The sequence below is a fragment of the Apodemus sylvaticus genome, chromosome 2 (genome assembly GCF_947179515.1).
Source record: "Apodemus sylvaticus chromosome 2, mApoSyl1.1, whole genome shotgun sequence".
Taxonomy (NCBI): Eukaryota; Metazoa; Chordata; class Mammalia; order Rodentia; family Muridae; genus Apodemus; species Apodemus sylvaticus.
The window spans coordinates 77,865,993-77,887,375 of record NC_067473.1 but is presented as its reverse complement, the minus strand read 5'-3'; the positions used below and the strand labels follow the sequence as shown (position 1 = coordinate 77,887,375).

General features: G+C 45.8%; 1 protein-coding gene across 3 annotated transcripts in view; it reads left to right on the top strand.

Annotated features, from left to right (window-relative positions):
* The window catches only part of Jazf1 (JAZF zinc finger 1), a 305,724-nt gene that overhangs the window by 238,723 nt on the left and 45,618 nt on the right, over positions 1-21,383 (top strand). For 2 of the 3 annotated variants that reach the window (XM_052173756.1, XM_052173758.1), the window contains exon 3: positions 20,640-20,836. In XM_052173756.1, the coding sequence (XP_052029716.1) occupies positions 20,640-20,836 (197 nt within the window). Of the gene's footprint in view, positions 1-5,870; positions 5,997-20,639; positions 20,837-21,383 lie in introns of those variants that run through there. The other variant, XM_052173759.1, reaches the window with a different exon arrangement.

The following is a 21,383-nucleotide window of genomic DNA, read 5'->3' as shown; positions in this document are numbered from 1 at the left end:
CTTAAACAGAGACATACATAAAACAAGTTTTGGTGGAGTGACCAGAGCCCATAGGAAGCTGGTTCATGCTTCCCTGGCCAGTATTTCAACCTCTTCCAACTCAGCACCACACTGCCCTAAGTTACAAGAATCAGCTGTGACTCTGTTTACAGGGACAAAGTGAGAAACACCCCGCTCTGTTCCCTTCCACCATTAGTAATAGTTGCTGTTGCATTTTTGCACTGAACATTGCATCCCAGACCTCAGGAGCAAGCCTTCAAGCCTTCCTTTGGGTGTAGTGGCCTTTCTAGGTTTTACTGTTATGAGCTCATTCCCTAGAGAATTCCAGCTCACTATAGCACTAAGTTGAGGTGTGTGGCTCTGGTCAGTAACCCTATGTGCATGCACATGCAACTATTTTAAATTATTTTAGCAACCTATGAGGTGCAGGGATATGCAGGTTAGGGTCAGATAGCTCTCAGTGAGAGCTGGCCTCTCCTTTGGATTCTATTCGTTATTTTAGAGTCACATCTTCTCTTATAAGAACACAGGTATTTACTAGGTAATATTTCACTGTTATCTTGAATAGATGATAAATTAGATCCATCCTGTCACAAATTTAATAGCTGCCTTATTAACCAAAATTGAGTATTAATAATAAAGTCAACATATTTACTGCCCCTTTTCAGTGGAATGATTTTCATTATTCATTACTCAATTACTTTTGCAGTAAAAAGAAATGAGTTATGATTTGTTGTGGATGAACATGTTATTAAATTAATGGCTTGTTTCAAATGTTTTAACCTAAATGTTGTAGTTGAAAAGCATCAGTAAAACTTTGCACTTCGCCTTCTCCAGACAGTAAACCTGTTCCAGTCACAACACTAAAGCCGCTCTATTTTTAATTGCTTTACAATGATGTGTTGTTATGTACCTGGAATATGAAAACCTTAAGACATAGTAGTGATCAAGTTATGCAACAACCTCGGTGAATTAGACAATAACCCACAAAAGATCTATTGTTAGCCCTGGGCAGGGACAGGTTCTCTGTGTAATGACCCATGCTAAAGTCAGGCTGAGCTAAGCTGAAAGAAGATACTTGTTAACCAAGGAAGGATGAGTTTCCAGAATTATAATTATCATAATAAATAGAATGGGTGGATTATCGTGGACGCCTTTGGAAAGGAGGTTATAAAGAGTCCCTGCCTGCCTTCATCGAGGCAAGGAGCTTAATGTCCTCCCCTGTTTATTTTATAATTACTCAATAAAATCCAAATGAAATTTGTTGTTACCAGTAATTAATGACAGTTTAATAAAAAAAAAAAGAAGGGAGTCTAGCAGATGGCAATTATTTTTTAATATGGCCTTCATGAAGGAGTTGGCCTCGTAGTACACCCATAGCCATGCTTTGTAGCTAAAATGGCTAGTGGTCACCATCTTCTGCATCACAGAGGTTCTATGCTTGCACCACTTAACATCCTTCCCATAAGCGCTGTTCTGGTTATGAATCAAAACAAACAAATGAGTTGTATTAGCATGCTGGCCAGGGGTTCCGCAGGGCAGAGGCTTGTGTGTTTTCCGGGTCCTTAGTGTAGAAGAAGGCAGGGCCTGAGCTGGAGTCAAGAGCGAACAGATTGGCATGGTGGGAAAGAACCCTGTGTGTAGCGGGATGTTAATTCAAAGTAATGCTAGCCACAGCCCTCCTGTATTGGCGAACTGATATTTTCATACAGTGTTAGAAAATCATGAGGACTACAATGTCCAGGACTCACTGTGTCTGTCCCCCTGGGCCAGCCGTCGTCATCCTATGTTTTGAGCCTCATCTTACTTATAGCACACGTCTGGTGATGTGCTCAAGGACCTTTTGTGCCTTCCTCAGGCTCCCATGACAAGCTTCCGGCAGGACTGGGAGCAGAGTCTCTCCTGCATTAGCTCCACAGCCCTCAGGCCCCGGCAGCAAAGCCTCTGTGAACACCTGTTCCATTGCCCTGTGCGTGGCAGCATCCCAAGAGCTGCTAAGTGCATGCAGCAGCTTCTTGCATTTATTCAGAACCTTACAACTTAAGAGTCTTTGTGAGAACTTTTTCATTTTTGGAGTGCGAAGAATAGTGAGACAGTGTCTCAGACGGCCCAGGGTGACACTTGAGCTCAAACTCCCTATGTAGCCAAGGCTAACCTTGAACTGTTTTTCCTGCCTACATTTTGCATGAGCTAAGACTACAGGTATGTGTTGCCACACAGAGTGCATGAAGAGCCTGCAGTTCTGGCCCCGGTGGCTTCAGCCTGTCCCCACCTGTATGTTCTGTCCTCAGCCTTCTTTGTCTTCTTCTCCCATTCCGGAGCAGCCACTCTGCCTTCGTGTATCCTAGAGAGCCGCCTCATCTGCCCTTCCTAACTGATGGAAATACATGAATGCAGAGCCCTTCTCCCTCCCACTTCACAGCTAAAACAAAAGCCAGAGAGGCTAACCTGACACAGGCAGGGCTGGGTGGCTGCAGGGTCCCCCTCCCTGCCACCTCTCTGAGAAGGAATATGAGACAGTGTCCTTCAGTCAGAGGGAGAAGATCACAGGTCAGATAGGAAATGCACTTGCTTGAATTTAAGAGTAATGAAGCATCTGGAAGCCTCCACCAGTGGTTTAGTGATCTCTTTCTGAAGATTTGGACCAGGAGGTGGAGGGGAAGATTGGGTTTGAGCTGTGCTCTGACAAAGAGGACAAGCTGACTGCCCTGCATCCTTGGTGCCTCTCAGGTGGCCAAGGCTAGCAAGCTCTTTCACATGTGGACTCTTCTCATTCAGAGCCAAGATCAGCTAGACCTGGGAAAGAGCCCACTGGCTTACTGACCTACTCATCCGGAAAGAAAGGCCTTGGCTGCTATCATAGTTTTCCTTTTCTTAATGAATTGTATGGTTAGAAAAGTTTTTTTTTTTTTTTTTTAAGTAGTAATCTGTTCTGTAATGACCTCCCTCCAGCCCATTAGGCCTGATGAGGAGGCAGACTCCCACTGCCTCAGGAGGTGAATTACCTCCTTCAAAGACACCGGGTTCCTCTTAGTGAATTACCCACTAAATGGCTCTCCAGTATCCTCAAAGATATAATGTCTCTTCACAAATTCCTCATGTTCTCCCAGGGAGCGGTGCAGACTTGAAGAAAGTCTGGTTAATTGCATGAACAAGGCCAGGACCAGCTGTGTAATTTAGCAGCAGTGGCTGGAAATGCTGCCCGTGCCAATCACAAGCCAGGCCAGGGTAGTGGGAGCTCCACGGCTCCCTCCCTGGACTTTCCCAATTTTAATAGGCAAGCCTGGCATTTTGTCTGACTGCTTCCAGCATTCCATGAAGAAGCATGAATTCCTCTGCTAAAGCTTTCATTATGTCCTTAAGGCCATGAATAGCCACCAAACTCCTGTTGTCGATTACAGAGGTAAAGAAAGCGGATGTCTTAATCAGTTTTTCAAGTTTGATTGCTTGGGTTATTTTTATTGTTGTTGTTTTTGTTTTTTTTAACCTTCACCTTGATCTTTGTGTCCCTTTGTCACAATTCCTGTCCTAGTTTCAGTTCCCCATCGCTGTGATAAAATACCCAGCAAAGCAACTTTGAAGACAAAGGGTTCATTTCAGCTCACAGTTCTAAGTTTCTCCATCACTGCCGGGAGGTCAAGGCAGGAGCTGCACGTAACTAGTCATGTCTGCGGCCAAGGGCAGAGAGAGAATGAAAGAATACTTGAGTTCAGCTCGGTAGGGTCAGGGTTGCCATTCTTACCATTTCAGGGTCCCCAGCCCAGAGAATGGGGCCACCTACCATGGGTAGATGTTCCCCATTGTGCTGTAGACATCCCCAAGGGCATGCCCCATCTACACAGCCTCTCACTGAGACCATCCTAGGTGACTCTAGACCACATCACATTGACAGTTGAAGCTAACCGTTCTCTACATAAGAACTGCTCAGTTTTGGTGTAGAGTGAGGAGGTCCTCTCCAGGCCCCACCCCTGCTGAGCAGCTGCTGGCAGTGGCCACTGCTGAAGGAGGGAGAATCCTTCTATGAGGACATCTCCACTAGTAGGTTTCCTATGTTCCAGCATGACTTTATACCAATGCACAGCACCAGTCAGACTTACTATACACACACACACACACACACACACACACACACACACACACGAAGTTTGGAGGAGGACTTGCTGTAGGGGATGTGGCAGGAGCTGGAGGAAGGGGGAGCATGTAATCATCTTTCATTGTATACTTACATGAAATTCTCAAGAATGTAGAAAACGTTAATAAATAACCAAGAAACATATTTTATAAGAAACTATGTACCAGACAATGTAAAGTGCATCTTTGGAGCCTTGAAAATAAACAACACATCACAGTCGCTCTCTGCCTCATCTACAGCTACTGACAAGTAGGTGGGGGTTTCCTTTGAACTCAGAGCTAGTTCGTGTGTGTGTGTGTGTGTGTGTGTGTGTGTGTGTGTGCATGCTTGCATGCTCACATGTGTATACTGGAGGTATGCATGAGCACACTCACTTGTACATGCATATGTGGAGGCCAGGGTCAGTGTCAGGTGTCTTCCTCTGCTTCTCTAAGCATTATTCTTGGGGCAGGGTCTCTCACTGAACCTGAGGGTAGCATTTCAGCTGGGCCAGCAAGCAACTGGATCTGTCTTCCCACTACCGAATGGCCCTACACCTAGTTTCCCATGGGTGCTGAGGAACTGAATTCATGTCATCAGTGCTCGAACAGTAGGTATTTTACCCAATGAGCATCTCCTCAGCCCTGGAGTTCCTGTTTCTTACACAGTTTGTAGGCAATTTGAAATTAAGGTTCCGCTTCTTCTTGTTGCACCAAGCCTCGAGCACTGAGCCCACAATGCCGGTTTTCCATGCCCCGTGTACTTCTCCAGGCTGGGAGACAGACGTGCCTGCCGAGCCTTGCTTCTGCCTGTCCTTGCTTGCTGCTCTCGGGCTGTAAGCCAGTGTCCACATGTGCCTGGGCAGCCTCATGTCCTCTTACGTCATCCTCCCATATGATGAGACCGTAGAATGCTACCACAGGCCGTGGTCACCATTCCCAGCCATGAAGGAAAACACATTTTTGTGCAAAACAGCTAAACAAACAAATGAATAATAAATCATGTGATTTCATTACAAAAGAAATCTGTTGGAGTTAGGGGCATGACTTTGTGGGTAAGAGTACTTGCTCTGAGAGCACAAGGACCTGAGTTCAAATCCCAGCACCCGTGGAAAAAAACCAAGTGTGGCTGTGCATGCCGGTGACCTCAACAGAAGAGGAAAGGCAGAGGATTAACAGCAGGTGAAGCAGGTCCAGTTACAGGTCTGTCCGAGGCAGGAGCCGAGGAGAGAGCCCCGGCAGTCACCGTGGTCTCCATGTGAGCACAGACATGTGCTATTGAATACACGAGCACTGTGAACTTGCACCACACGCATGCACAGCACATACAGAAAAAATGTATTTTTTATTTTTATATTTATGCCCCAAATAGTCATAAAAACATGGGAAATCAAAAGGTGTGTTAAGCCTTTAAAAAAATGTAAAAACTATCTCAGAAATAATTTGGAGGGCTCTCATTCCTCTGAAGAAACAGGGGTATTACCCAAGACTTGCCCTTAGCCCTCCCCCACCTTTCCATGCTAGCCCTCCATGTTCCCTCCTCTGGGGTGTGACTGCTCACCTGTTGTTCACACCCTTGGAGCCTCACCACTGCTTGAATCTCAGCACTTCCAAACAAAATTCTTCTTAGCAGCACAAGCAGCACAGTGGAAGGAGTGCTTTGTGCCCGCAAGAGGTCTCTGTTTCAGCAGACTCCCAGCAGCCACTGTGGCTGTGGAAATGTAAACTGACTGTTGGGAGAGAGCTTGCCAAGCAAGCACAACAGGCTTGATCCCCAGCAGCAGCACGCGAGCCAGGCATGGGGCATATTCTTGTAACCTCAGACGGGAAGTGGGAGCAGGAAGATGAGGGATTCTACCCATCCTCATCTACATAACATACAGATGGTAAGATTGATATCTACCTGACGACTTGAAACACTATCTTGGGGGGAAAAGCACCTATTCTAGCATAGAATGTTGTCAAAATCTAGATCTGGGGCAGAGACATGGCTTAGTATTGAAAGTACTTGCCGAGCTAGCACAGGACTCAAGTTCAGTTCCCAGAAGCCAGGCCAGTGATTCAGAGCCCCCGTGACTCAGCATCTCCTTGGACATTCATGCGTTCAAGTTAAATTCCAGATCCTCTCTTCTTTCTGTATTATGAGCATTTATGACTCAGTCTGACCATGTTAAGGATGAGTCAACTTGCACATTATAGGGATTGTATAAGAAAGAGGTAGATTTTAAACTGCTGCCTTTGGGGTTGTTGTACTAGGAATGTACGAGCTATTCCCTGCATCAGGATCAATATGAGAAGGCTCTTCAAGCCTAACACAGGTTTATTGCGCTCCTCGGAATTATTTTAGTTAGGGTATTTTGTCTTGTTTCCCAAGCCATGACAAGAGTGGGGAAATCTCCCTGAGGCTAGCCTGGTTGGGAGTACTGAGAGATGGCCTCCTTGAAAAATATCCACAGCTTCAGTAGACATTCAGAGATCGATTGGAGCAAACAGCTTGTTTTCCTTGGGAAAAGTGGATGGAAGGCCTCCAGGTCACCAGACATGGCCTGCATGTTGTGTGCCAAGTATCCAGGAGCCTGTGCCACTCCAGAGAAGTCCTGGGGCTGGCTCATTCCTGCACTGAACCAGCAATGGGTCTTTAAAAGAGGTGGCATGCTTTTAAATTCTGGCTGCTATCCATTAAAGCTTTAATTAGCACTAATTAGGAATCTGGGGTAATCAGCTTGGCCTGAAATGGAAGCCTGTGTATGCTGGGAAGAAAGGCTGTGCTAAATAAACCAGCAGGGTGAACAGCATTATGGGCCTCCAGCTTTTCTGGGGAGCAGCGATGGTAAGGATTAGTGCTTGCCCTGGACATGCAAATGAGGGCTGCTGGCTGCAAACAGAAGAGCTGGAGGCCCCACCACACCGCACTTCATTAACAGTTAAGTACAGTGATAGTTTTTAAAGTTTAAATACCCTGCTCTTTTTCTTCCAAATAACCTATAAATTCCCTCATTTATGGAGCCTGTGTATGGGGTAAGGCATGTGGGTTAAGGTAGCTAGATCTTGTGAAATACAAACTCATTTCAAAGGATTACTAAATAGTGGCTTTGGGACATTCTGTTTTGCTCCTCAACTTATAGAACAGCAAAAGTACCACCACTGGGTGCCGAGTAGCTTCCCATCTGCACGGCAGCAGAGCCTCCATCCCGGAAAGCCAGCCAGATCAGACCCTCCGGATTGATGAGTCCGCCACCTAACAGGGGTGTCTACACCTCGCAGAGCTCACACTTGGCAAGCACTGCAGTCTTTAATCACTGCATGTCCCTGCAGTTGTGCTACAGAGCATCTCACTAGATTTTAGAGGCTGTATCAAAACTTTGTTTTCCCTTGGTTTATTTTCCCATTTTGTTAGTAATCCCTTTGTAGTTTTAAAGCACTATGTGAACACAAGATAAAATCTGTGACTGGCCAATAATCGCTATAAGAAAATGGGAGAAAGTCGGTGAAAAGGACAGCGGATGTCCAGACACAGCTCACTAGTGTTTTGTGCATTTTAAAAACTTATCTTTAGTAAAATGCTTAAACTGTCACAATTACCAATGTCCTTATACTCTACACACCCAGCACACATGGGCGATCTTGTTTGCCGAGGATTTCTGCACTCACAAACTCCCCATCAGCAAGAGGAAGAGACAAGAGCAGTCACAGATCTTGGAACTTTTTTTCTTAAGATTATTCATGTGTGTGCTTTTCTGAATAAATTGAATAAAATAATAGTCATAAGGGGGCAATCTCCTGGAAAACAGAGAAGTAGGGCAAAGAGCATATTTGTAAAAGCCTGAAAGATCTAATTGGCTTTTATTAGCAATTCAGGGGTGGCACGGCAACCCATTCTGCAGACACCAGTTGTTCTGATGGTATGAGGGGGTTGACTGTGGGCAGAAAAGGGCTTCAAAGAGCAAGGGGGACTTAAAAGCAGATTGGTGCAAAGTTACTTCCCTTCCAGGATTAAGCAGAGGGACTCCTCATAAAGAGGTTCAAGGAAAACCATTTTTAATTGGTTGGTAAGTCTCCTATTTTATGAAAAACTGACCGGTTAAAGGTTCAGTTGGATTAGTGTCACCAAGCAGGAGTGACTGCACTCTTGAGTTTTTCTGGTCTGCAAGAGCCTAATGCAGGAGTTCAGCCCAAACCAATGGCCTCCCATGAATATGATTTAATACTCTTTAGAGCAATTAAACTGAACTCTTTCAATAAAAATGGGAAATTCCCTTGGAAAAATATCAGCCCCCGAGGCCTGTGAAACTTGAAATCTGTAACTCTCAGATGCCCATGTGCACACACTATATGAAAGGGATGGCCCATTGTATGGAGTCTACTTTGCCCCCAAAATAGTTTCACTGCCTAAGTGGATAAATCACTTTAAGAAAGCATCCCATTGCATCTGGAGAGATGGTGCAGAGATTAAGAGAGCTGTACTTCCAGAGGACCTGAGTTCAATTTCTACCACCCACATCTGGCAACTCCCAGCATCCTATAACTATAGCTCTCAAGGATCCAACATCCACTTCTGGGCTTTGTGAATATCACATATACAGCATACATGCATACAGACACATGTGTACACATAAATAACATCTTAAGAAAAAGCATTGTATTAATTCCACAATACTTCTAAACAGTTTACTGACTATAGCTCTGTGAAAGTCAAGACACAGCCACAAAAATAAATCCCATTGAGCAGTTGGCCATGGGATGTCAGGGTTGCGTTGGTCCTCTTTTTCCTGTTGGAGCAGTGGTTCTCATCTTGTGGTGATCCCCAACAATAACATTTTTGCTACTTTAATAACTGTATGAACTGTAATTTTGCTACTGTTATTAGTCACAATATAAACATCTGATATGCAAAATATCTAATATATGACCCCTGTGAAAGAGTTGTTTGATATCCCAGTGGGGTCACCACCGACAGCTTGAGACCTGCTGCGTTAGATAGAAACCATGTTTGGCAAGTTCTAAGATGAGAGAGAATGCTGGAAGGGAGTTGCAGAAGAGAAGTAGATCGAGAAGCTCTTGGCCAGGCAGCCACGAGCAGAAAGGACTTGAGTATCTGTGATTTCTAAGGAAGGTTTGGGGTATTCATATGATAGAAACACACAGCTCACAATACACCCAGAGTTGAGCTACAGCTCCCTCCAGCAGAGATCTGACTGTGGTAGCAGCGTTCAGTGAAGTACAGTGAGACTCATGGCAGGCTGGCTTGGTGGCTACTCCTCTTAACCCGTTTGCTTGCTTCCATGCCTGTGCTCCTGCCAGACTCAGCCCCTATCTCAGGAATACACTCACCAGCAGATGCTATCCAGCCTGCTTTCTGTCCTTGCTTACCTGTGTGACAGCTATGGTTTGGGCACATTCCATCTTTTTCCCTCAACTATTGAGTCAGCCCTCTTTAGTCTTAGGTAAAGTATATGTCAATTATCCTAGGCTGAGATCAGTAGAACTGTCAGTGGGAAAGAGACACCATTTCAGCTCCGTGTCATCACCATTGGCTTTGGTGGCTACCAAAGTGGAGAACTGAGGAAAGTTGGAAAAGAAAACAGCATAGACAACAAGCGATAGCACACAGGAGATCTTAGACTGAGGACCCTCTGCTGTCTCTTCTGTCTCCCCTTCTCCTTTCTCCATACTGTATTTCACTCGCCTGGGAGACACCACTGAGCACCCTCCTCGGGGGCTGGTAGCTGAAGGCTGAGTGAGCCATCCTACCTCGTCAGCAGATAGGAGGTGCTCACACTACATGAACACTCCTGTAATGGAAAGTAAAGGAAATGGAGTCTTCTAACTGCAAATATAGCTACATCCCACAGCCCCTCTCTGGACTGTGTCGGAGCTGGCCCACCAGGTGGCTGTTACACTTAAAAGTATTTTCTTTTCATTTGGGCTGAAGGTCAGGGAAAAGCAATATCCAAGGAAATGCCATGCCCAGAGACTCCCAGATGGGAATTCCTAAGTGGGCCAAGCACTTCCCCTGCATTCACCTCCTAAGGTCATGGCAACAGCTTCCATGAGATCTTAGGATCATGTCCGGTTTGAAATATGGGCCAAAAGTCCAGAAAGAGTAACCGGTTTTCCAAAGCTCAGAAGACAAATGGCTCAGCTCAGGACCATGCCTGCAGATTCCCAGTTTCTCCGTGAGTAGGCCGTGCTGTGTGTGTACCACACAGACACTGCAGCCAAAACTCCAAGAGGTCCTGGAGCCAATTTATTTTCTCCCATTTCTAAATTTCTTCTAACCAGGTGTTACTGGTCCATGCCCTTAATTCTGGCACTTGGGAGGCATAGGCAAGAGGATCTATGATTCAGAGGCCAGCCTGGTCTACAGAGAGAGCTCCAAGGCAGCCGGGGCTACACCCAGGAATCCTGTCTTGAAGAAACCAAAAAAATAAAAATAAAATAAACTTCCAATTTATGGAGAGAATTATACTTCATCTCATTAGTAGTATTATGCTAATTTAATTTGCTTTCAGAGAAGGCGGAACAGGAAAACTGAAGAGCCATTTGTAGTTTTATACCACAAAATCTCATAAACAGCAGCTCCTTGTTTTGTCCCTTTGTTTTTACATGGATGTGAAGTTGGCAATGAAGCCCGCGTGTTACTGTTCAGAGAAAGCTGGAGGGAGGCAGCATGGCCAGGGTTTTCCAGGCCTGCCTTCCAAGCCCAGGGCTGTGCGGGGCCCTTAGAACTTTCTATTCTCAACATCAACACTGAGAGAGACCGTGGCTTAATTCATCTGGATAAAGAGCAATTGCTTCACTGATAGCGTATGTTGACCTGTGACTTGCCAGAGTAGTTGCTGGACCCCTGTGAGCCAGGGCTTTGACTGTGCTGAAGCTGACCTTATACTCTGCAGGGCTGAAGAAAAGCCCCACAATTGTTAAGAAAATACAAAGACATGGTGACTGAGGGAGGAGTCCTGCTTGTGACACCATTGCATAATGTTGGCGCACCGCATGGATTTCATTTAGGTGATTAAATCCAGGATGAGATACAGGGAGCAAGGAGGGGGGAGAGAGGAGGGGATCATTGATCCTAAGTACTATCCACAGAGCAGCCTCTGGTCTCCTCTGGGGCCACCTAGAAGGTCGAGGAGCCTGTGTGTTGCCTGGGCAGCACATGGCCAGGGATCAGGGTCCTCCTGCACACTCTGGCTCTGGGTCTGCGTGTGTTTGTCATCTGTCCTTCAGGCCAGCGCATAACAGTCAGCCCCACCCAAATGTCAGCATTCACTTTGCTCAACCTGAAGCAACTGAAAAGCTTTAAAGATTTATTTTCTATGTATGAATTATGTGTACGTGTGTGTGGGTAGACCACATGTGAGTTCAGGTCTTTATCAAAGTGCCCTGGCCGCTGTGAGCTGCCCAGTGTGTGGGGTGCAGGGGCTGAATCCAGGTACTCTGCTCAGCCATCCATCCAGGCAAAAACTAAATTTTTAACAGTGATAGAAAGCTAAATTGGATATATTTAATATACTTTTTATCTATAAAATAATTATCAATAATATATTGTTAAAAATTATGTTACAATATATATATATGATAAATTGAATAATCAAAAGAAATTTTATATTATACCTTCTCTACATCAGAAAACTTTAAGTGCATTTTCCTATATTGTTGTTATAGCGTCTGAATAAAGAAGAACAAGAAGGATTTATGTAAAAAAAAGATTATTTCTGAGGTTGGAAAGCTAGCTCAGTGGTATGAGGCTGGCGTGGAATATATGAGCCCTGGCTTTGTTTCTCAGTACCAGAGAGAGAGAGAGAGAGAGAGAGAGAGACGGAGAGGGGGAGGAGAGCAGCTTTCTTTTGCTGCTACCCTCAGTTTACTTTTCTTTTTTATTAACATTTTAGGGGCTGCTTGCTTCTAAGACTTTTACTATTTTTAAAATTACCTGTATATGTATATGCACAGTGAATGCAGTGCCCAAGGAGTCCAGAAGAGGACATCGGTCCTAGTCATTTGTGAGCAGCCTGAAATCAGCGTATGCACTCCTGACTACTGAGCCCCCTCTCCAGCCCTGAGGCAGCATCTAAAGGCTCCTAGTTCCGTTGATACTGCAGATGTTTTATAAAGCTTGCCAGTCCCGCGGGGAGCTTCAGATCAACTAAAGGAGGACTCTGGGATGCAAATAAATAGGATTATTCAGAGCATTTCTAAACTGTTCCAAAATTGGCTTTACTTAGGTATTCAAGCTTTCTCTCTATTGAAATGAATTGCTAGGCTCCCAGATCACAAGAAAAGACCACTGTGCTCATGAGGCGATATGACAAAGGAGATGTCAGCCATGAAAGACTTGTGAGCTTAGGTTTCCAGTGCTGGCGCTGTTCACATCAAATCATAATCCCACTGGCTGATCTCTTCATGTCTGACTGGCCAGTCCTGCTAACCACTGTGCTAACACCACAGACCCACCCGTGGCTCTACCAGCAAATGTGACTCAGGACGCCATCATCACACGGAGACCTGCAGCGCTGGATGTCTCACACAGAGACCACGTGTGTTCACGTGCTGAAATGCACCTGCTGTTCCCACCAGCTTCCCAGAACCTTGGGACGTGTGTCGCTCTGCAGGTTCACTGGCTCCGCAGCGTCCTTGGCGGCCTGAAGTCTTAGTCTGGGAATGAACTCCTGAGCCCAAGAGTACTTAGAGCAGCAGCACGGAGCTTCTGTTGGAAGCTCTCCCCAAAGTCCCAAAGGCATCCTAGGTTGCAGACTTGCTTCTTGTGGCAGTGCCCATGGGCCACCAAAGAGGCAGAACAACGTTTAGAACTTCAAGCGAAACCCAGCAGCCTTGATGCTTCCTGAGGGCTTGGAGATGAGGACATCAGGGCCCTGAGCACCCTGCAACCCCTTCAGTGGAAGAGGAAGGATTGTAATCTGAAATGTCATTTCCCTCTGCTAGCTGCAGGGAACATCCCATGCCCCTCCTGCTGGTGGGGCACCCCCAACAGTGCGATTCATCTCCGAAACCAAGGCCGGCCGAAATCAAGAGGATGGTGTATTTATAGACAGCCCAGTGCATTGTTTCTAACGAGAGGATCGAGCCCTTTAGATTTCAGCCACTGTCACTGCCTCCACTGTGCTACCTGGGAGTGTAGCTTACAGGACCAGCAGAGCCCGGCAGCTACTTGGGGACTCAGCTCTGGCCAAATCGTTGGTGGAGATGTCAGCGATGAAAGACTTGTGAGCCTAGCTCTCCAGTGCTGCTGTTGGTCACATCTGTTGTGAACCAGGAACCGGACCCTCGTCAAGCACAAAGCATCAGTGCTGTTAAGGGCTTCGTGTGCATTGACTCGTTCATTATAGCTCTTGGGTTGGCACTGTCATTGTCAGCACTTAAGGATGGGAAAACTGAGGCACAGAGGTGTAGTAGGTAATAATTACAGAAGGGTACTGCCCCACCAGGCCTCTGCACCACTCCTTCCAAGTATCTGGTAAAACATGACTCTTAAATAGTTAACCAAATATCTTTATTTATATAAAACTCCCAATTATATAATGCCAATTTACAATGATAAAGTCTTATCCCAATATTTCCCTTTTTAAACTAAATATACCCCCTGTTCACTACCAACACTGCAGTGAGGTGGAAGCAGGTCACTGAGGGAGAAAAGGATCAATAAGTCACATCCCGGAGTAAAGTTATCCTTAAATCCAGAATTTAAGTCTATCTTGTGACTTATTCAAAATCATTCTTTATCATAATTTTGTTGATGGTGTAGGGATGGAATCCCGGGTAACTGGCGAAGTGCTGAGGCCTACCCTCTGCCACCATAGTGCTTCTCCTCAGAGTACAAGTGCTGACAGAAGTGCAGCCACCATCACTGCAGGAACCCAAGCTCAGTAGCTATCTCATCCCAATATTTCTAAACTCTCCAAAACACCAGAAAGATGTCTGAAGCCATCTAGATATCCACGCCTCCCTCTCTGCTCCGCATGTCCATCTACCGAGCTTCCTCTCTCTCTCTCTCCTCCCCTCCTTCTCTTAGCTCCTCCTCCTCTCTCCCCTCCAATCACTCGCCTCTCAGTGCCTCAGTGTGAATGGATAGGAAATATCTTGCAACACAGGGAGTTAAGTAGATTGTCTAGGGTCACACAGCTAAGCAGCATCAGAGAATTGAACATAGACAGTCTTCTTCTAAAGTCTGCCCCTAACTGCTGCACTAATATTCAACCCCCAGGCCATACCCTGTTATTACTTAAAGACTGGGTATCAGCTGATCTTGGTGGCCCACAGCTGTAATCCCAGCACTCAGGAGGCTGAGACAAGACAACGGAAAGTTCATGCCCAGCTTAGGCGACATAGTAAGACCACACCAAAAAGAACGGGAAAGAAAGGAATCCATGTCATAGCCATGATATATTTAATAAATAAAATAACAATGGTAATATTTTATTGAAATGTGCTTCTAATATTTACATTGAAATTTGTTATCCAGGGCTAGAGAGATGGCTCAGAGGGAAAGAGCACTTGCTGCTGTCGCACGAGTCCTCCTTTGATTCTCTGCACCCGCAGGATGATTCACAACCGTCTGTAACTACAGTTCCTGAGAAACAATGCCTTCTGACCCCTGAGGGCGCCAAGCATGCATGGCACATGGCACACATACAGCCATGCAGGAGAAACACATGAGATAAAAGGAATAATTCTAATTTAACAGAACACTTAAATGTGCTAGCCACGACAAGGGAAGTGTCATAATTCATAATTTTCCAGATTTCATGAAGGTATTGTAGCACAAATACTAAACCTCATATGTTATATGGTATTGCTGGCAAGGCTGTAGTCTAGCATGTTACTGCTTACACAGTGAAACCCTGAGGGTGGAGGGTCTTAGGTGCACGCCGCAGGCTGTGCGTGTGTTCTCTGTGTGTGCAGCAGGGTGGGATGCTTTCTGATCAAAGCCTGAAGCCAGAAGTGAAGTGTGAGGAGAGTGAGCTGTGCTGGAGCTGGGGGTGTGGCGACCTGCGCCAGACTGAGGAGGCCCCAGCCAGAGACCCGGGCTGTGGTCTGTGGGACTTAAAGGACACATCTTTTATCAGGGCAGCCTCCTGACTGTGGGCCGCTCACATTCCCCACCCTGTCATAAAACCCAGTTCTTTTCAGATTTTTCCAAGAAACACTAAGTTTCAAGTGGTCGCTTCCATCTTAGGGGCCTCCAGTGTCACTGAAAGCCAAGTGACACCCTCCCAGACCCCCCAGGGGCACAGGATGAGAGTTTTAGCAAGTGAGTGAGATGGCAGTGCACGTGTGCCCAGGTTTCAGGAGAGGCTATCAATTTCCCGAGTTTGTGCTTGCAGCTGGTCTCCCTGGAGCAGCAGCTGACATTCCCCATGCTACACTCATAGGCCCTGCTTAACCCGCCAACCCGAGTGGGCACTGTGGTCTACAGACTTAAAAGGTTTATAATGGAGTCTTGAAAATTTACTTAAGAAATGTGTACTTCCCCTCACAATAACAAATATTACTACAGATGACTGTTAAATTATGGTCACTTAGACATTTCTGATTTGTAGGAAAATTAAAATTAATCTTACAACAGCTTCAGTTTCAAAATCAAAACATGACTCTGCTGACCGCAGCCTTCCAGGCTGTTAGTCAACAGTAGACGAAGTCCCTAGTGACTACTTTTTCTTTTAAAAACATTTAATTTCCCTACATGTAAAAAATAAATATATTAGAAAGAAAAACCCTAAAAGATCTACTGTACTTGGGTCTGGGTAATATTTCTCTTGGGAAAACAAGTTATAAAAGAAACTTCAAAGTGTCTGGTAATTTGGGCACATGGATCATAATTTCATTATTCTTTAAACCGTGTGAGTAAATTCATTTACTCATTTGCCTGTATCCCATAATTTAAAAATCATTTTAAAATGTAACAAATTCATCGTAAATGTGATGAGATTCCTTTTTATAATGTTACAAAGAAAAGGAAGCCTTTCTGCTCTCTCCCCATCTCTTCCTAGTTCCTTCAGTGAGTAGGCAGGGAGCCCGATTTGAATGCTTTTTTCCACATTAAAAACAGGTCTATTGACTAATATTTAGTAACTAATTATTGACGAGGAAAACTGTCCTGAATGGTAACATTTGCCCTTTCTGTGGTGTAAATATTCCCAATTTCTCCATTCCCAGCTCCCCCTGTAATGCTCCTGAACACAGATACTGTAGTATCTTTCCACTTAGTGCACACAGCATTAATGTCAGGAACCTTGAGGTCACAGGTCATAGTAAAATGCTGTAGGATAATTAATAACCAGTGAACCTTTAGTTTTAATACATTTTATTTAACACATTTACATAATTTAATATTTAATAATAGCTGTATTTAACAGCCAGTTTATAAAGTTTCTGAAATTAAGTGGCTTGCCTCACAGGCCAGCATCCTCAGCTCCAGTGCCCTGCTGCAGCTGGCTCCACAGCAGGCCTGAGGGAAGTGGAGAGAGGACATGGCCAACCTTCTCCAGAACAGGCCTACTCAGGATAGAAGGGCAGGGCCTCTAGGAGCCGGTCAGCCCCCTGCAGCAGCTAGCTGAGACCTGGAGGACATGCCACCTGGCCACCCTACCAGTGCCATCCCACTCACCACCTGTAAGCTCCAGAGGAGTCTCCTCAAGTATCCCCAGACCAAAACCCTCTGAGAACCGTGGGGCACAGCTTTAAAGCACAAGCCGCAGGCATGCAGTGTTCTGTAGGAGACACTCATTCAGTCTCAAGACTTGACTGGCTTTGTGTTAGCTCAGCGGCTCATTAATCCCAGTGACCGTCCTGCGCATGAGTAATGGAGGAGTGAGTGTACAGGACAGTGATGTGACTGAGCAGTCTTTCTTCCAGTTCTGAGTTCCTCCTGTCTCCTGTGATTACTGGGGACCTGGTGTCAGCCCCCGAGGGAGGCATCTCGGACCCAGGAGCTCCTCGGCTTCCCTCAGCTACAGAATGGGAGTGTTTCCAGCCAAGTAGTGGTGAGGGGCCGTCTGTGGGCTGCCAGGGTATACCTGCAGAAGCTGGCCCCTGGTCAGGGCCGCATCGCTAACTAAGCCTTGTTCTTGACTACAACCACTGTGCTTCACCCCCTTCCCTCCTAAGTGGCACCCCCGGCGGATGCTCATCTTGGCGAACATGCTCACCTTTTGACTAACCATGTTGATGGAATATGACTTAAAGCCTTAGAATTTAATGTCTCAAGTCTTCATATAGAGAAAGACTTAGGAAACCAACAAAAGAGGATTGTCAGTTTTGAGACCAGCCCAAGCTCTTTAACGAGACACCCTTTCCCCAAAACACAAGTAATTGTGTGACCATCAAAGTCAATAAAGGGAAGAAGACTGAGGCCCACTGTGCTGGCAAAGGCCATTTTAACCAGGGCTGGCATGGGTGTGGCACTCCTGTGTGCACGTTTATGTGTAGTTACTGGAAGTGCATTGGGCAGCTGTGTGTTTGTGTATCAGGTCTCCATAGCTTAAGGCTAGGGAGACTGAAGGAGAGCGGGTTGGTGGCAATGCTCCGTGCATGTTTCACGTTTGGTGCTGTTTCATGAGTGCCACGTTCTCAACACCTAAGATGTTCTCAACATCTAAGAAAGTACTTAGAAAAAGCAAGCCGAGCCCAACGGTGACGGCACATGCCTTTAATCCCAGCACTTGAGAGACAGAGGCAGACAGATCTCTGTGAGAGCAAGGCCACCCTGGTCTATAGAGTGAGTTCCAGGACAACCAAAGCTATATAAAGAAACCCTCTCTCAAAACCTACTCCGCACTGCCCCCTGCCCCCGCAAGCCAAAGATAAACTGCCATCCACAGCCCAGCCTGCCCACATGGGCAAAGGTGGTTGGGAAAGGTGCGGTGGCTGCAGTTGTGTCAGAGCCCAGCTTAGAAGGGCATTTACTTTTAAAGTTACCCTGACTTACTCACGCCTTTGTCTTCTATTTTTATTTTCAAGGTATTGATACATTTTAAACCAAAGAGAAAGTGTGGAGAACTCTTTTGTATGTTGGCCCAGTTTCTACCTAACACCAAATATACCCTCTCCAGGTCCATTCCCAGCAGCCACTCCATGGGGGAGATTTCTGCTCACTCAAGGTATTTTAGAAACAACTCAAAGAATGTGTCCTGAGCAAGGCAGACCAAGTACTAAGGCAGCACCCGTGGTTCTCTATAGAATAGCAGCGTCTGCGTCACTTGCTATATCCACATGGGTCGCCACCTTCAGTCCTCATACAGACCTCTGCAGTAGCCTCTGGTCCACTGTCAAGTGTGAATCTGCTGCAGGTCAGATAACAGGAATAGGAGCCGCACTGCCATCGGAGGCCCGGCCCACAGCCAGAGCTCTCGTAGCAGCCTAGGCTTGGTACCTGCTGTCTCACTTGGAGGCCCATTTACAAAGTCCTGTTCAGAATACCAGACTTCCTATGAGTATATACAGATGGTGACTCAGGACAAGGCTTACAGTTATTGCTTAAGAATGTTGACATGTCAGCTTAGCAGGTTGCCAATTAAACAAAGATCAAATTCTCCCATGGAAAGAGAATGATGTCTCTTTACTTGCAGTCATTTCATGTTGAGCATCCCTAACTCCAAATGTTCCAAAATCTCTGAACTTCAGGCTCTCCTATTGGTGATGCTCAGCTGATAGTGTCTATGCAAATATTTTAAAATTCAAAACCCTTTTAAATCTTCTGGTCTCAAACATATCAGCTAAGAGCTATCAAGCTTCAGTCTTGTTCTGTACATAACAAGGCAAAGGTTTGGAAGCTTATATTACTTTGCCTCTAGTCACATAGTAAGTAACCCAGTACTGTTTAACCCTGGCCCTTGTGACTCCAAATACCACATTCTCAGCTAAAGTACAAGTTATACACTTTCTTCTGCCCCATGAAATACTTATGTTTATCTTACCACGTGAATTGCCCATCACTGAGTACAACTGGTCTTCCTGGAAGAAAATGTGTGGTTATATTATGGCTTTGTCCACTCCCTGGCACACAGCACACTCCAGTTTGAGACACTTAGCACTGGGCTAGTTAGTGGTTCTACTTGAAATAATAAAAGGAAACCACAGTTCATTGCCTTTTCCCCCTGAGCATCTATACTTTGAATAGAGGTTTTGAGGAAGCCAGGAAAACTGTTGAAGAACCGAAGAACCAGTTTGTCACTTGAGAATAAGCCAGTTCAGGCTCCTGGGGGCAAACAGTCCTCACTGCACCACAGTTCCGTTCTCAGTCACTGCTATGTAAATGATCCCTGTCTTAGAATGCGGAACCTAAGGACTTGGTCAAAGTTCCTGTCCAGCTCAATAGAGAAAAGTCCATCTGTATATCTGTATCTTGTTGCCTGAATCATTTAAGGAGTGCGCCATCTTTGTTCCAAATATAAAAGTAGAAATTTAAAGACACTGGAACAGTATTGCAATTGTTTTATTGTGTGTGTAATTGACTCTAAGAACCATCTGTTAACTTCCAAAATTTCATAGAATAGTGAAGAAAAACAGTCAGGAATTTTGTCAGCAGCATGTAAGTAGATGCGGTAAGATGCCACGAAGAAGTACCGTGTGGTTAGTTTACAGGGACTATTGAACTGGTCAGACTGCAGCCGATGGGGATGACTTGAGAAGCACAGTAGTGCCACCTCTCAGCCTAGGTAGACATAAGTGTCTGTCACCACCTGGATGCTTTCATATTCTGTAGTCACCATGTTCATCTTGACAACATTCAGAAATGCATCTGACAAAGTCTACCTGCCAATAATATGGCAAGTGTTTGGTTTTTAGATAAAGACCACTATTTCCAGATTGTTGCATGGACTGTGAAATGTTAGATTACACAGGAATAAGAGCACGGACACTGGGACAATACCTCTCATGTCCAGATGAACCACGCAGGACATAAGGCCTCCTATCTGAGTAGGAAAATCACAAGTTAAGCAGGCCTGTGGGCAGGGTAGGTTGCCCTTCCACCTCATCCTATTCTCAGGCCTCCTCTTGACTCTGCTTGGTCTGGTGAAGCATTCGGCTGCCCAAGCAGTGTCACCTCAGTTACCAGTAACTCTCACTACGAGTCAAAGCAAAAAACGTTTAAAGGGGACAAAGAGGCACCACCATAGCTCTTGGGCCCAGTCAGAGGTTTGAGCACTATGTACTACCACCCCTTACAAGAAGGAAGCTCCCAACTTGGGAATGGCTAAGAATTTATGGATGGGCGGGTTTCCTCCCAGTGGGAGGAGAGAGAACCTCCCAAGAGAAAAGCTCTTGAAACAGAAGGCCTCGGGGTAGGTACAGATCTGTATTGAGGTGTCCTGGCAAAGATATGGGCCCAGTTTGGAGGAAACTCAAAAGCAACAAGCTAGAAGGTCATTCCATTACATAGGAAAGGGCAAGCTTTATGAGACTTGATAACCTACTACCAGGTTTTTTTCCCCAGGACATCTGTCAGACTCCTCTATCGTGTGTCTTCTTCCATGGCCTTGGCTGGTCACCTGCCACTCTCATTTCAGATTCATGACAGATGCTGCACGCCGAGAACAGGAATCCCTGAAGAAGAAGATTCAGCCGAAGCTTTCACTGACCCTGTCCAGCTCCGTGTCTCGAGGAAATGTGTCCACTCCGCCACGCCATAGCAGCGGAAGCCTTACTCCCCCTGTGACCCCGCCCATCACTCCCTCCTCCTCATTCCGCAGCAGCACTCCAACAGGTAAGCCCCTTAGCTGGGGACACACACCATTCATTTATTTGTTACCTGTAAGCTGTTATAGAGTACGTGCCTGACCGTAGTGATGGTTTTATAGGATTTTTAAGACCTTACCAATATCGTGTGTGAACTTGCTTAACCTGCTCATTTCTCTGCCTGGGACAAGGGTAAGGCTCCATGCCGGTTCATCCGTACACAGTGGGGCACTGGGACGTTCCTTATACTTGTCCCCCAATTTTTGCTATTCTTGAAATTTTTCTTAATTAAATGAAGAACAAAATCATATGGCTCCTTCACGTCCGAGAGTGAGCTACAGACGTGAGCAAGCCCAGTTCCCACCGTATACCCGGTAGACGTCGGCATCTTCCCAAGTGTGGTGAGGATTAAACACTGAAGTAGGGTCAGAGCTGAAGATAAAACATCAACTCAGTTCCTGCCTAAACAGACTGTAGGATGGGGGCCCGCGCGCCTGACAGTTGAGTTACTCAGTCCATCTTCGCTGAGCTCATCTCCCTCAGCGTCCTTCTGTCTCACCAGGTCGGGAGCTTCC